The sequence below is a fragment of the Crocodylus siamensis genome, chromosome 5 (assembly GCF_052110815.1).
Source record: "Crocodylus siamensis isolate JL-2025a chromosome 5, ASM5211081v1, whole genome shotgun sequence".
Taxonomy (NCBI): domain Eukaryota; kingdom Metazoa; phylum Chordata; order Crocodylia; family Crocodylidae; genus Crocodylus; species Crocodylus siamensis.
The window spans coordinates 14910281-14926741 of record NC_143399.1 but is presented as its reverse complement, the minus strand read 5'-3'; the positions used below and the strand labels follow the sequence as shown (position 1 = coordinate 14926741).

At 41.1% G+C, this 16461-nt stretch overlaps 1 protein-coding gene across 5 annotated transcripts in view; it reads right to left on the bottom strand.

Annotated features, from left to right (window-relative positions):
• PATJ (PATJ crumbs cell polarity complex component) overlaps positions 1 to 16461 on the bottom strand; it is a 238175-nt gene that overhangs the window by 172235 nt on the left and 49479 nt on the right. For all 5 annotated transcript variants that reach the window (XM_090047201.1, XM_090047198.1, XM_090047196.1 and 2 more), the window contains 4 exons: positions 11814 to 11870; positions 9849 to 9983; positions 6250 to 6417; positions 2838 to 2969 (listed from right to left, as the gene is read on the bottom strand). In XM_090047201.1, coding sequence (XP_089903327.1) covers positions 2838 to 2969; positions 6250 to 6417; positions 9849 to 9983; positions 11814 to 11870 — 492 coding nt within the window. The remainder of the gene's footprint in view (positions 1 to 2837; positions 2970 to 6249; positions 6418 to 9848; positions 9984 to 11813; positions 11871 to 16461) is intronic.

Here is a 16461-nt window from a genome sequence, read left to right as displayed (position 1 = left end):
ATTAGTTGAAGTTATGTTTATACATTTCTGGGAATATCCTTTCAGTCATTTGGGATATGCTCTTTTATTTTACAGATAAAACATTAAGAGAAACATATTTCATTAAAAATTAATATTCCAGCGCAATAATTTCATGATCTCAGGTCTCAATTCTCTAAGTACTCAAATTCCTAGTTTACCAAGAGTTTGTATTAGTCCTGCTTTTTCAGAAACATGACTAGACTTGTAATAAATATGAAGCATTAGAAATCCTACACTGAGGCACAAATTATCTGTGAGGCCAGGAGGGTAATCCAGTTTTAAGAAAGGTGTTCTCATTATCCCTGCAAATGTTTAGTCCTTTGTTATATCAGATTGGATTATAACAATTACAATGGAGGAAAACTCTCATGCCCCTGACTATACACACAAACCAATCAGAGAAGGATAACATTTCCCTCCACCATATGAACAGGTCCTTCTAGAACTGCACATTTGTGGACCTTCCCCTGAAGTATCTGATACTGACCAGTGTCATAAACCCCTGCCCCAAAATACCCACCACTTATAAGTTTACAGCTTAAAGAAACTTGAAATGCAACCTGTCTCACACAGTTTTGTCTACCCCATACAATCCTCCCTCTACCTGGGAGAAATTAGATTTATTGATCTGTATTTATCATTTATTTCATCCACAGGAAGAGATTTTAGAACCTGTTAATCATCTCATACTTTGCCACATTTTTAAGTTAAGTTACTGGTCATCTAAATGTCACAATGGACACTATTTATACATTTTGCTTATAAATAGCATTCATGTGTTGTAAGCTATATATTTGCCACTGTTAAGCTTGAACCCTTTCCAGTAAGCTAAGAACATGTGGCTAAGCACTTACATTTTTAGAGCAGTATTAAGTTTCAAGAGGTAAATTTTCAAAGGCAGACATGGCAGTTAGGCATTCAGATCCCTTCAGTTAGACTTTCTTTTTGAGTAGAGCACTGAACTGTTGTCTGTGCTTTTGAAAACCTCTCCTGTAAGAGTTTTAGATAGTTTCCCAACAGCTAATGCAGTTCTTTGCACTAGGGTAGGCTTTTTCCCCCGGATGATGCAGATGAAAATGACGGGTTTGTGCATTCAGTTACAGATTTATATACATAATCAATCCACATGCAATACAAAGAGCAGCACAGATGAAGAAAGCAAAGCCTATAGACAAAAAAAAAATCAGTTCCTTTTACACAAATATCTTGACATTATAAAGAGATGAGATTAAGCAGTTTGCCATTGATTGAAAATTGATTTGAAAGTATTTAAATGTAGCTGCATCACAACATCACTAATGTATTTGCATTTGTGAGTAAGTAAATAAAAAGTCCATTATTAAAGCCTTCATTAATTCTAATTATGAGAAATTAAAAAGCAAATCTCTGTATTACAGCTCTGTAGAGAGTCCTACCAACTCTACAGTAAAGCTGGCACTGCAACACAACACATGTCAGCAAAAATGACTAACCAGATCTATTTTCAGTAATTTTAAATCACACTAGTAAAATATGGAATTAATGGTTTTGCATAATACTTCAAGTATTTTATTTTAATCTGTTCCTGATTCATGTCTTCTTATATAAAAATATAATTGATTTTATATCACTTGACATGTATATACAATGAGAGAATACATTTTGTTTTATTAAAGCACAATGTTTAGGCAGAGTTCAGCTGTATATGTTATTACAAAGAGCAATCCAGAAACCTTAATTCTTTGCAACTATGATGCCTAAAGGTTTAAAACATATCTTGACTGAAAACATTAAAAGCATTCCATCCTGACCTCAAATTCTGATATTTCTACACATTTATTTAAGGTCAAAGCCTTTGCTGATGTAAAGGAAGTTAGCAAAGCTGTGCCCTTGGAATTTCACCCAATTGCACCAAAGAATTTGGTCCTTCATTTCTAAGGAGCTTAAGAATCAAGCCTATGTAATCTCTCCCACAACTTTTTTACATAAAAAGGAGGCTATTTTTGAGTGTAATCTTGCTTCAAGCTATTATTGGTGTCTCGAGATTCATCTCCTTCTCAGTATTAAAGAAAATAATTGGAAATTCTTGCTCAGTCTCTGGTACACTGGCCTAAAAGCTTAAAGTAGCAAAGTACTTACCTTCTTTAGACCATAAGCAATTTAACAGTTATACGTTTATGAGACAAATAAATCTCCAATTTTTATTTTTAACACAGGTAAATTGGGTATCACACCAAATCCATCTGCCTTCACGGGAGGGTTGATAGCTGTTGAAATTAGATGATAATCCATATTTTGGAAAATTGAGTTACATTTTATGAGCCTAACCAGAGCCTCTTGAAGAGGACAAGAGTCCTTCTGTTAACTGCAGTGGGCTCAGGATCGGGCACTAAAGAACCAGTAACAGCAGATCTATAATAAATTTATTTTTAACTAAACTGGGGGGGAGGAGAGAGGCTAGAGAACTGATCAAGCAATCAATAACTAATACAAAAAAGGTTTAATTAATGAGAAAGCATGCCCATGTAGTTCAGTTACTTGAAAAGTAATTCCTAGTAAACAAGAGAATACCCAGCCTTTAAACTCAGAATCAGAAGCCCGATTAAAGAGTTTACACTTTACTACACTCAGTTATCAGTAAGAATGAAAAGAAAGTCTACAGTACAACTTGAGTCAGCCTCAAAATAAACTACTTTTCCTCCAAAATTTTGGGTCCACATGTTAAACAGATTGCCAAAATGTTATATTCAGAGTATTTTCAGGAAATTCTGACGAACACTAAGAGAGGATATAGGGTCCGAGGTATTTTCAATACTTGTTAATATAGCAAAGTATACCTGATAATCTAAAATGCTGAATCCTAAGCCTTTACTGTGTTTCTCCAGCTCAATGACTTTCACATCAGGAGACCATAATGCTAATTCTCCATCTTCCTCCTCCTCGGGATTAAGGTTTACTTCCGGTATCGTCTGCAAAACAAAATACCCAATTCAAAAGCTATCCTTTCAGTTCTTAATTAAAAAACTTGTTTATTCAACACTTCTGCTTCTATTAATGATTTACTTATCCTAAATAGAACCGTTGTCTATCATGTGATTTTTCATGTTATTAAAAAACTTTCTTCAGAGTTAAGATTTCCATTTTGCAAACAACTCATTTATGTATACGTTGAACTTTGCCAGTCCCAGCTGGGTTTCTCACAATAACAAAGCTAAGCACATGCATACGTGCTTACAAGATTAGGACTTAACAGTACACACAAATACTGAAAAACATTATTATATAACAAACTGTAATAATGTCACCAACCTGCCATACTTTAATAGACTTCAGCCACCTCATTAGATGCATTAAAAGGAAAAAAAGATTTCTCAAAACAAAGTTTTAAACATCACAGAGGAAAGCCCATGAAAGGACAGAAGGAAGGTTGTGAACATTTTCATTATAATCATAATATGTGCTGGTGTTATTAGACATAAATAGAAAGAAAACTTCAGCATGCAATTAAGTTTGCAAAGCTATGCAAACAAATGGTATATTTTTGCTTTAATATTAAAACTCCAGAAGACTGATAAGTACAAAACCCCTTTGATACACTGGCTTCCCATACATATTTTTCCAAAAAGAGTGTTGAAGAGTTATCACTTGTTACCTAACCCAAAACAGATTACAATTTTATTCCTCTTCTTCTATTTATGTACTACTGTGAAGGGGAAAATGGAACTTTTTTTAAAAAAGAAATAAGAAGAGAGATCTACTGGCAGGAATAATGATATTTCAAAAATTTAAATGAAAATTGGCATTGGCAAATTTGAGGACTTCATGCCACTGCATATAATTAAAGCTGTTCTTTCAAGCATTCAGGTAGCAAAGAACCTCACTATTAGGCCAAAGACAGAGCTAAGTTTTAATTCCAGATACTGCTGTTTGACCTTTGTGGTAGGCAACAGAAATAATATGGAAGTAGCTCTGAGGGAAAGGGAAACTTTTCGCTCGGACAGCATCGACAGATGTACACAACTGATCTAATTTGGTGAAAAACATTTGGAAAAACGCAATGGTAAACACGATGGTGTAAAATGCTGTTGGTGGGAATAGCAGGGACCCTTCATAAAAGGTGAATGGAAACACTTTGTTTTCATGTTGAAAACAATGTCCATATTTTAGTTTGAAACATCCTCTCAGGAAGGCTGTCAATAAAAAGTTAGATCAGAAAAGAGAGAAAAAAAAGCAAGCATTATATAATGGGGAGAATGCTATGAGTCAATTTTTAAATTTGGAATTTTAAGTCTTTCACAATAGAAATAAATGCTAATCCTCCTATTTCCCTAGTTTTACATGACCTTGATCCACAAGATGGAAGTAATCAACTAATGGGGGTGAGGCTAAGATTTAGTATAATTCAAAGATCTTGCTCACCTATTATGCTTAGAAATGACAAATGTGACACGCAGTCAGCAAGCTATCTTGTGATTTACATACATTGTATGTATAGCACAGTGAAGAGTCTAGTAACCAACCTCAGTAAACCACAGTAAAAGTAGGAAAGTTGTAAACATGAAATATCATAAAAATTAAATGCTGTCACAGCTCTGAAATAGATCAGAGCAACACACTCAAATCTAGACCAAGCATAAGTGACAACGCATGTGTTAGCATCAGAGAAAATGTCACTAAATCAATCAATATTGTTACTGTATAAATGCAATTTTTTATATGCAAATGTACTGCTTCATTTCTGCTCCTCAACATGTTCCATTTCAACCCGTTCAAGGACTCAGTCTACTGGAACTATCATGCCAATTAAGGCCAAGTCACACACTCATTCAGGCAATGAAACTGGGTCTTCTATTACCCTAAGCTGGATGGCATCTTTTATCCAACTCTAAGTGGCACAATGTTCCCACATGATCTTGTGCTTTGCTTTAAAAAGAAGGCTGGACCAACTGGACAACACTGAACATGACAAAGCAATCTGAGCAAATCAACACTTCCTAGCAAACCAGTCTATCAGTGCTACATCCTATTATCTGGCACATTGTGTCAGCTATAGTGTCTGTATTAATAAGACTGAAAACACCACAGGATGGGAACTAGGTGCTATCTTCAGTGTTTTATGGCACCAACCGCACTGACAGGCTTCAGCAAAGAGCAAGATGAGCTCCTGCTGCAACTTATAGGCAATGATGCCGTACAAGTAAAGAGTAAAATCCTCTGGGACTGAGCTGGTTTCTCAGAAGGGGTGTGCGAAGCAGGCCGTATTCAATTAGGATTCGGCACAATTTGGGGGGGACAGTAATTCGATTCAGATTACTGTCCCAATTCAATTCGGCTGAATCCAAATTTGAAGAATCGATTCCGATTTAGAGAATCAGCGATTCGGTCATAGACGCAGCTTTAAACAGATTTAAATGTTTTTTCTATGTACCTCGAGGTACCAGGTATGGCTCATGAATGCTGCAACGCTGCGGCCGACAGAACATCCCACAGGTGTGCAGGAGGGCCCCCCACATGCTCAGCAGCGGACTCAGAAATACTTCTGGTGCACTTCCAGGTCCACTGAGGACCATGCGGCAGACATCCCCTGTGTCCCCCCACCCCAGTTCGGCAATCAGCCACGGGGGGGACCCTGCGTGTCGCCCCAGACCCAGGAAGCACCAGTCGCCGAGCTGGGGAGCAGGAGGGGGTCTCCCACATACTCTCCGGTGGACACAGAAGTGAACCAGAAGTGCTTCTGGTCCATTTCCGGGTCTGCTGCCGAGTGCGCTGGGGACCCCTCCATGCTCCCGTGGGATCTCCATCCGCCCCAGCATCTTAGCGTTCACGAGCCACCTGGTACCTTGAGGTATGTAGAAAAAACATATAAAGCTGTGTCTAATGTCTGAATCATCAAATCTCTCCAAATCAAAATCGGAGGCTTCCAATTCGATTTGCAGAGATTAATGGTTCTCCTGATGTGATTCAGATTCGGAGATTTGGCCACTGAATCTCCACCATATCGAACCAGCGACTGAAGCTTCATGCAGCCTTATTTCTCAGGCCTTTAAATTTGTTTGACATTTCCAAATGAACCAGCGGTGAAAAGTACACAGTAATTTCCAAGGTACATGAGAAGTGCTGGTTTACATAATCATGTCAATGTATTTCAAGAAATTTTGCTTTAAGGTAAATAAAAGGAAAACCACAACATTGTCTTTAGAAAACAAATGCGTTTCTCTGCAACTAAGCTACACAGTACATTATCACAACCTTTGGTTCTGGAGATGAAACTTCAATGGTGCTGAGCTCATCCACAAAAGACTCGTTGCCATCATCAAAAAGGCGCCGACAACAAACCAGAGTGAATGGAGGAGGCACTTCTTTAAGAAAAGAAACTGCCTCGCGGCGGGATTTTCCATAAAGCTGGACTCCATTTACCTAGGCAGAAAAGAGAACATATACATCACCATTCAGATCTTTAAAAAGGATATTGATCCGGTTCCGCAATAAAAGTTATTCTCTTGTTTACTTCGACCCATTACAATAGGAGGTATAATTGTCCTCCTCAACTGTACATAAAGGTCTAATTTCATCTAGGGATTCCAGTGAAGCTTGAGTGGTTTTGTTAATGTACCCCTCGAAGATGTACATAAATTACTGTAAGACCGTAATTCTATCCCTTGATTCTGGCGACTTTATTACTACATAATGGAAATACATGCCTTTTGTTCTATTTAGTTTCATCTCCCTCATTTCCTGTTCACTACCATTTTCTCTGTTTTTAGTCCCAATCCCTCCTGTACTAGGTATGTTGATCTCACCTACTGAACTGGAATAGCCATTTTTATTCACTCTTTCTACCTAACTTATTGCCAGACTTTTCTAAGGTACAGACAAGAAACCTGATTATTACAATACTTGACTGCAGTTGAAAGTGCTTTTAGAAATTAATTCTAGTGTCAGAATGTTTTACTTAGAGTGCTTTTCAGGGTCCATACACACCGATGGTCCGGCAACTCACATGACTGAAGCTCTCTGTTCCTCCACAAAACAGGAATGCCATAAGTAACTGCAGTTTCTACACACTGCCCCACCTGTGTGTCAGAACTATGTTCTGTTCAGAAGGTTATTTGCTCTCCATATCTCATTCAATCCAGGGTCCCTCTGGCAAGTCTATTACCAAGGGTGCCAATTAAAGTTAGTTTCAGTGATGGTTTTGATCACATGCGTCATGGGTGTTAAACTTTGTTTAAACTTTATTAAACTAATTTGGTCTCATGGGCCAGATAACGGCTGTGAGGCTGGATTGAATGTGCCCAGCCGCATGCCAGCACTTTGTGCAAAGTGGGCACCATGTGAGGTGTGGGTCCCATGCCAAAGAGCCCTCCAATTCTCATTACAGACTAAAACAAAAAGTAGAGTTGGCTGAAAACCTGAAAATTTTCTAAGGAAAGAATCGGATGCTTCCATAAGAAAATCTCAATTTCTGAAACATTTCCCGAAAAACACAAAAACTGGAAGATTTTGAGTCATTCTACTTAAAAGCAAAGAAGTCAGGATCTGCTCCATGTTATTTCCTAGATCTCCATCCCTATGTACAAAGTTCAGGCTGGCTTGGATAGATAGGATCAACATCCTCCTTGTCACACATGCATCACTTTTCCCCATGTTCTCAAATCTTCTTCCCTGTATCCATGATTTTGCAGTTTAAAAATAGCACATGTTGCTGAGGAACTACCTAGTACCCCTCTCATTGCAAAGCAGCTCAGGAGAAAAATCTAGAGAGGTGCAGTCATTTCCTCTAAAACGGCAGACTGCAAACTCCATGTGTTTTCAGCACAGACTACAAACTGTAATCCAGAAATGTAATGCCTGCTGAACAATCAGGCCAACCATTAGTTAATAATTTAAACAGAAATATCTGCACAGGGGGTTTTTTAAATTGCATTTGAAGTGCTAGTGTGGTGGGAAGTTACTATCATTTCTCAGCAGTCTTTGATTGATGGAGAAGGACTACTATATGTTCATAAGCAGACTTGGGGACTCCCTCTCTCTTCTTTTATAACTGCTGGAGATCAATCTCAAAGCAGGAAGGGTGCCAGATGCCCCATCCATTGATCGGACCATGTTAGCTATTCCACTGAATGAACACAGTGGAGGCTTTAGAACAAAACTGATTGGGTGAGTGGCAAGGAAGCATTAGGTCACACAAGAAGTTAAATCAGTTAAAATTAGAAACTAAAAAGGTACTATCATTTCTATTATCATTCATCAAATAAGTCATTTTAAAATTTTATTTAATCTCATTATACATTTAAAAATGTTGCTTTCTCATTACTTTTAAAATCTAAACCATCTCCAATTGTTATATCAGCACCTGGGTAGCACTATTTGCTTTAGTTAAGGGACTGTCACATTTTTCATTACAAACCCCTATTTAAGTGGATTTATAACTTGGCTGTAAAGATGTGCGCTGGGCTGAAACTTGACATATACAGTTTTAGCCCTGCAGCAGATTTTTGTTTCACTTTTTTAAGGTACAGATGGGAAAAAAGTTTAAAGTTTGCTAGCTCTGGACATACTTCTGGACTTGTACAATCAAAACTGTTCAAACTTATACCACAAAGTTTTGTGAACAATTAGCTCATAGTTTGGTTTATTGCTTTTAGTATTTGACCTTTTGTTTAAGAACTAAGAGATTTACCAGGGTGTGCCCCTCAGCATTACTAGAAATAATGGACATAAACTCAAGAAGAATAGATTTAGATTGGACATCAGGAAGAAATTCTTTATGGTGAGAGTTGCCGAAATACGGAGTGGGCTTCCAAGTGAGGTGGTGCTTTCCCCTACCTTGAAGGTGTTCAAAAGGAGACTAGACAAGCACCTGGCTGGAGTTACTTGACCCCAGTGCTCTTTCCTGCCTAGACCAGAGGGTTGGACTAGATGATCTAATCGGTCCCTTCCAACCCTAGAAATCTATGAAATACTATAACACTTTCAACATTTTATTAACTCTTTCATCTAGGAGTCTAGAATTTCTCTCCTAAGCAATAATAAAAGAAAATGCATGAGCCCTTAGCAACACAAGTATGAATTTTTGGTGCTAAAAGTGTAAACAGAAAAGCATAACCCAGGCCATCTGAGCCCTGGGCCAAAAATGAGCTAATCTAGCAAAGGGCCTGATCCTGCTTTTATTGAAGTCAATAAGACCTTGTTCTTTAAGTTCCACTAGAATGGATTCTGATTCGAAAAGTGTTTGACAAAGAAAGAGCAAGAATTCAAAAGAAGAAACTTAAGTTACAATGTTTTCTGCTGGATAGACAGACTTTAAACAAAATGTTTGGCCTCCCAAAGTAAAATGGTCCCCATCCTAGTCTGATCACACCAAAGCAGCCCAACTATCTACGTTGTATATACTCTATTGACACACTGTGATTGGTCACGTGAACAAGCTTTCTTTGAATATACAGCAACCAAGCCTCAGAGAGTGAAAAGGACCAACAAAAACCACAGCTATAAGGTTACCAGCTGTTATGGGTTTTCTAAGGTGGACACAAAGAACTAAAAACACTGTCTGCCACAGAAATGCAAGACTTAAATCCAAAATGTTTAAAAGATTCTTAATTTGGGGAATGCAGATAAAATACGACCATCAGAGGTTCTCTCTGCTTTATCACCTTAGTATCAAGCATTTCCCAAACAACTGTATAAGTCTTATACAACCCTTGTAAGGCAGAACAGAAGGAGAGAGGACTGTTTCCTCCACCTATGATTTAATGTAACACATTTGCAATGGTATCAGCTAAAATAAAAAGTAGTACAATCATATTAAACACACTAAACAGATAGACCTTTTCTTCGCATTTTACCTCTAGAAGTTCATCTTCCAGCTGGAGGAGGCCAAGCATAGCAATTGGACCATCTGAAGCAACTGATGATATGTAATGATGTCCATCGAATGTATCGAGTTCAACTCCCAATCTTAAAGTGTGGATAGGCAATAGCTGCCAAAAATATAATCAGTGAATAAGTTGCCAATAAATATTTAGTTTTATGTTTCACCATAAATGCATTTAATGTTCAATGGCTAATCAATTCGAATGAAGTCAAATGTATATTATGATTACTACATGCCGACATTGACATTCCTAGTGTTATATCCAACACATATTCTATTCAGTTTTACTGTGTAGTGAAAAAGCAATAGTCTATCCTTTGGGAGAAAGAAATGTGCATCATACTAGTCTTTTCAATTGCATCATTGCACTGGGGAAAAAAGAAGTAAGGTATTAAAAAAATAACATCTACAGTCTATCATGATCAAACCAGAGCTGTTCTTTATTAAAGGTATATGAGCAAAAGGTGAAGATTATGTCCTAATCATTATTTTACAGGATTCCAATAAAACCTAATCATGCAATGAGCGCCTCATCCCTTGAGGACATTTATAACGCTTTTTGGGACAGGGAATACATCCTATCTGTATTCTGACATCAGTTTCTACCACTTGCATCCTTATTTCCAAGTGGAGTTCCACTGATTTTGTGCTGGCTGTTTCCCAAGGGACAGCATTATTCCTCTGTAGTAAATCTCTAACTTGCAAATGTCAACCTGCTACCACTAGAAAAATCTTCTCAGTGCAAAGAGAGCTTGCCAGGAGACGCAATCTAGACAAGACAACAGTAATGCAAATAAGGAAACAACTAAAGGGGGTAACAGAGGCAACAGTATCAACTCCCTTACTTCGCCAAGCTTTCCTGTATTTTATTATTCAAGTACTGCTTGTTTTCCAACTGCTTCTGAGCATGCAGGTAGCAATAGGGCCAGGTACTGTTCTGTTCCTCCTGTCTATAACTGGCTTTCTCTTTTTCATTCTACAGCCACAGTGGGCCATACCAGTATCCCTTCTAGGATGCATCAGAGCTGTGCAGTGTACTGGGCTGCACAGTCACTGAAACTTCAGCTACTGCAGAAAACTGATGTCACTTAGGGTCCGATACTGAAGCCAATAAAATTCCCCAGCTGTACAGGAAGAATCCATACTTGCAGATCCCTTTGCTGGACTGAAACTTCACTTGATGAGTTTTATGAAGTCAGGGGGTTTTGCATCAGCTAAAACAGGGGTGCTCAACCCCCCAGCCCACAGGCCAGATCCAGCCTCTGGTACTGTCATTTGGTCTGCAAGGGCGCCCCATGGGTCTGCTGGGATAATGGCAGGCTAGATCAGGCATACAGGGCAGCACAGGACCTGATCCCAGTGTACGTGGCTGGCCAGAGGCTGTATATGGCCCCAGAACCAATCCTGGCAAGCAGGGCTGGAAGGATGGCCTGGGCCCCAGGGTCTGAGCCTGGCAGGTGGAAGCAGCACAGGACCTAGTGTGCATGGTCCAATTTGGTCCATGGATCATCCCAGCTCCACTCATCCAGCTGACACCCCTAAAAGGTTGGTGCATTCATCATGCACAACTTCTTTTTCAAGTTCTGCCCCAATCAATCAGCTAAGGTACTAAAGCCAAAAACCTTAGATTCAGAACTGATGGGCTTCAATTCTGTATAACCGTGTTGTTCCCACCTTATCAAGACAGCCAAAGTTTAAGGACACTGGGGACATATTGTTTGCTGTTTTCCCAGGCTCTCCCCCCAATCCTTAACTCAAAAATAAAATGTAATTTGAGAAATTCAAACAGCATCTAGAACATAAGCCACATGTGAGGGATGAGCCAGAAGCACAAAACTGGTCGTATCCCAAGTATTCACAGCTGTGGTTTTGGATCATGCCAAACTATTTATTTTGACATTGTATCTCAAGGCAGAAGTGAACTAAGAATCCATACCTTTGAATACTTCTGGAGCTCAGCATCATCAGTAATTGGCATGTCCACACTGACGACCTAAAAATTGTACATAGTAACAATTTTAAACAGCAATAGCAGAAAGTGCTGCATTATAGTGGACAGTAAAATGAAACATCATTCAGGCAAACTTATGCCGATTGGTACAAAACTAAGTCTAAGCACACATCACAACTTAGATAGAGTTTTAGTATTTAGAAGTGTCCTAACAATAAGATTTGTATCTTACCAAGCACATGAACCTCATGCATAGGTTTTAGTCACGTTCAACTACCATATTTAAACACAGTTTATACAGGGTAGTATTAGGAACAGGTTGTAAGACAGGGGTGGGCAAAATATGGCCCACAGGCTGGATCTGGACCACCAGGCCGTTCTATCTAGCTCACAGGCCCCTAAAATAATTTAAAAAATTAATTATTATCTGCACATGGCTGCCTATCAAAGATGCTGAGGGGCCAGCAGCAGCAGGACCCAGGAAAAGGCGGCGGCAGGACCGAATAGCCCAGTGCTGCCCTCAACCCCTAACCAGAAGTCTCTGTGGCTTCTGGCCTGGTGACTCTGCAACTATTCCCCTCCCTCCGTCAGAGGGGAAACTCAGATAAGATCAGATGGAGGGTGAGGAGGAATCCTCCGCGATCAGCCCACCCCTGGGGGCCAGGCCGAATATGGCGTGGCATGCGGTCAGCAGGGCCCAGCTAAGAGGAAGCGGGGACAGAAACCACCACAATTTGCCCACGTGGCAGGGCCTGGGCCAGGCCAGGCTGGTTCTATGCCATGCCACGCAGTCTCGGCCACACAGTTGGTAACCGCGTGGTCCTGGCTAGGGTGGGCTGGAGCCGGAGTGGCAGGCGGGCAAGCGGGGATTGGCAGTGAGCAGGGGGAGTGGCAGGGGGCAGGTGGGAGGAGAGCAGCAGTGGCGAGTGGGCAGGCATGTGGAGGGAAAGTAAAGAAGCAGTGGGGGAAGTAGCAGTGACAGGGGAGTGGCAGCAGTGGGCAGGAGTGGGGAGCCTATGCCAGTGCCCTGGGGGCAGTGGGGACCTCAGGGTGGGGCAGCAAGAGTGCGGAGCCTGGATGCAGGGTCTGCCTGGCTACACTGTGCGAGGCTCACATGCAGTCCATGATTGCCACACACAACAGGGCTGGTAGCCTGGCCCTGATTGCTGCTGTGTGCAGGTTACAGGGAACGGCAGGGAGCTCCACGCTATGGAGCTGGGCCAGCCCCTGTCCTTCTGCCCTAGCCGAGCCCCATGACCTGCACCACGGGCTTCATCGCACGGAGCTCAGTGGGGCTAGCCCCACACGCTACCACCACCTGCAGCTGGAGATTAGGGTGGAGTGCAGGGAGCTGCTTGCTACAGGGCTGGGAGGGACTGGCTTCACTTGTTGCCCCCACAGGCGACCCAGGGACTCACACACTCCAGGGACTCTGAGGACCCTCCCCCCTCTCACACACATACACACACACACATGCACACACTCCACCCACCATAACCCCACACCCTCTCACAACCCCACTCCAACCACATACCCCACAACCATCCATGCCCTGTGCCCCCTCACCATACACCCACTCACATACATCCCCATATTCCCCCCACTCTCAATGTATGAGTAGGACTGTATTGTGAGCTATTACGCAATTGCCTCCAGATACACTACACAAGCATGCATAAATCAGGACAAAAATATTTTAAAATAAAATTAAAATAAGTTACAGTAGATGTTTTATTTTTTAATATGTGAGCTAGGGGTTTTTGTTCGGTTTCAAGATAGCAGTACCCTACCTTCCAAAAGGAGTACTTCTACGGCAAGGGGAGGAACTTTCAGTAGCAAAGGCAGGGTTTAGAAGTGGAACGCCTGGTCCCAAAATGGCAACCAGGGGGTGGGGCACCCGCCAAGACATGGGGCTACCCCTGCAGCCCTCAACAGCTCACCAAAACTCTTCAAGCGTCACTCCAGACAAAATAATTGCCCACTCATGTTCTACGATGAATTTCCAGCCAGAAATTGAAATGTTTTCTACTCAAGTTACCACGCACATGGAAGTTATCAAGCATCCAGAGCACATTTTAATATGGTTTGAGCCATCAGTGTCTACCTAATAGGCAATATTCAAACTTGGATCAGTACTGAAACAACTTTTGCATATTCATAAGTAGTCCTGTTGAAGTACAGTTACATGTTTAAGTCTCTGCAGGATTAGGCCCTTGATTTGACTACAGGCTAGTTTAGCTCATGATTGATTAGTCACTCTAATACAAGATGCTTTTATTCTAAATTTTTATATACATAGTGGCAACACTTCTTTCCAAGGGTGTGGACAGAAATAATATTTGAAGCCCTTCAAACGCCTTTGAAGCCCTTCAAACGCCTTTGAAGCCCTTCAAACAGAAAACAGAGGGAGATGCACTCCCTTTGAAGTGTTGCAGGTATAGAGGAGTCAAGTCAAGTCAGTCCCAAGGCCACTGCAACTGTTGGGGCACCTTAAATGCTGTAGCAACCCTCCTAGAGTTGCTTTGCATCATTCATAATTCTTCAAGCAGAGTGGCCTGGCAGTGCTCACCTCCTCTCCAGGTACAGATGGCTGTTGGCTCACAGGGAGCTCATGCACCCTTTGGAAGGTCTTATTTTTAGTTCTGCTGGGTGTCTACACACCCTCCTCACCCACGCTAGCTCGGGGCGGGGGGGCCACTGGCTTAATTGCCGACAACCCAACCATGGAACAGGTTGTACTGGTTTACACAGTACCAAATAGCAGAAAAGAGAGGCCTAGACTGATGAGGTATAGAGGAAGAACTCCAAAAATAACCTGGAGAGAAACAGCATAAAGTGCTGTTTATTATGCACATGCTACAGACTGCAAGAGGGGTGAGCTTGTTTCATCATCCTGGAGTGCTCCACTCTTCCCACCTCACCAGAGGGAGAGCAGAGGCAGAGCATGCAAGGCAGTGCTCACTGAGAGCCAGCTCTGCTTCAAGAGTCGGGGGCTGCAGTGCATTCCCTGACGGTTGGCTCAACCCCTATGCTGCCATGGGGGAAGGACCTTTATGAAGGTTGTTTTCCACTTGTATGGTGTTTTGTTATGTTTTCACCCTACAGCACTCTGTATATTAGGGAATGAGCATGGGGCACTACGTGTATTATAAATTGCTTGGATATTCGCCTACTGAATATAGATGTCTGAAGGCAGGTAAGGATTTTCCTTAGCCTCCTTTGAAAATCACAGTTTAACACAATATTTATCAAACAAAAAACTCAGCTTCATCCTCTCCAAACTTGGGTTTTCTGAAGATTTCCAGTGCAGTGCTTTCTCTGTCCCACTTCAGTCCCTGTGCTCCCAAGTAGCTGAAATCTACTTTATGTCCCAGTTGGAAGTAAGCTAAGCCATTTGCTGTGATAATTCAACAGCATCTTGATGTAGGATTCAGATAACTGAATAATAGGATGTCTTATAGGAGCCAAGAGGCCGTCTGCAAGGTCTGGCTGTCTTCTACCCTCTTGCAAAAGGGTTTTATCTAGTAGTGGCTTAGAGTTATCACTGCAAGCTGTCAAAAGGACACAGGCAGGGTCTGAACCTGAATCCTATGCTCTGTAACCCATTCCTCATATATTTTCATCAGTCACCAAATCCATAATCAAAAAGGGATCCATCTTTCAAACTTTTAAAAGTAATCTCACTAAATTCAATGGAGCTGCAAATTGAAACAGCGCCTACGGGTCAAAATAGATGTAACGTTTGAAACATCTGCAAGTGTAATGGGCCTGGCCAGCACACAGGGAAATGGGGGGAGGAGACAGCAACCAAAGTGCTAGGAGACCACGGGAAGAACACTGCACTGTGGGATACTGAAGGATCAATGGACCTACCAAGGCATAAGGAGGTACAAAGTGGTACAAAATAGTACCTGCTCTCTGTAGGCATTTTTTGTCACACTTGGGAGTGTTTTATCCCATCCATATGTCTACACAATAGCCTTCTGAAATGTTTCAAAGCCATTTAAAACATTTAAAATAAATGTCACTTCTGTCCACACACCCTAGGGAAGTCAGGGGTTTGTACTATCAGCCTCATACCAAACAGCATGTTCTAGTAAAGCATGATGTTGTATGGACATAGGGCATTCATTTTAAAAAGTGCTGTTCTGGCCATTGCTTTCTGCTGTTTAAATGTACCAAATATTCACCCATGAAAACAAACTGGCTGCAATGAAAGAATAATTTGGAATACAGCCCAGTGAGCTTCACATCCCATACCTACAACAGCAAATAGGATAGTGTTAATAAAAAGTAAGCTTTGGCTGTGCCAGCATGGGGATACCTAGCTCTTAGGACGGGCAACTGCAGAGCTGTGTTGAATTATAGCTCAATCTTTCACAGACTTCATATCTTAAAGAAGTACTAATGGATTGCAAAGGAGGGTGCTGCTCAAGTTACTTCTTAATGCTATTTTAAATCCTCTAGCAACAGATATGTGCCAAGCAGTAAAAAAAACTCTCTGAATCAAGTGGACATGTATTGCAGGGATAAACAGGTCTTTAAAGAAATAGAAAGGATGCTGGTTTGTCTGTTTTATTCAATTAGCACTGCCTTAAAAACAGTACTGAATACTACCAGCATTTCCTTTGTG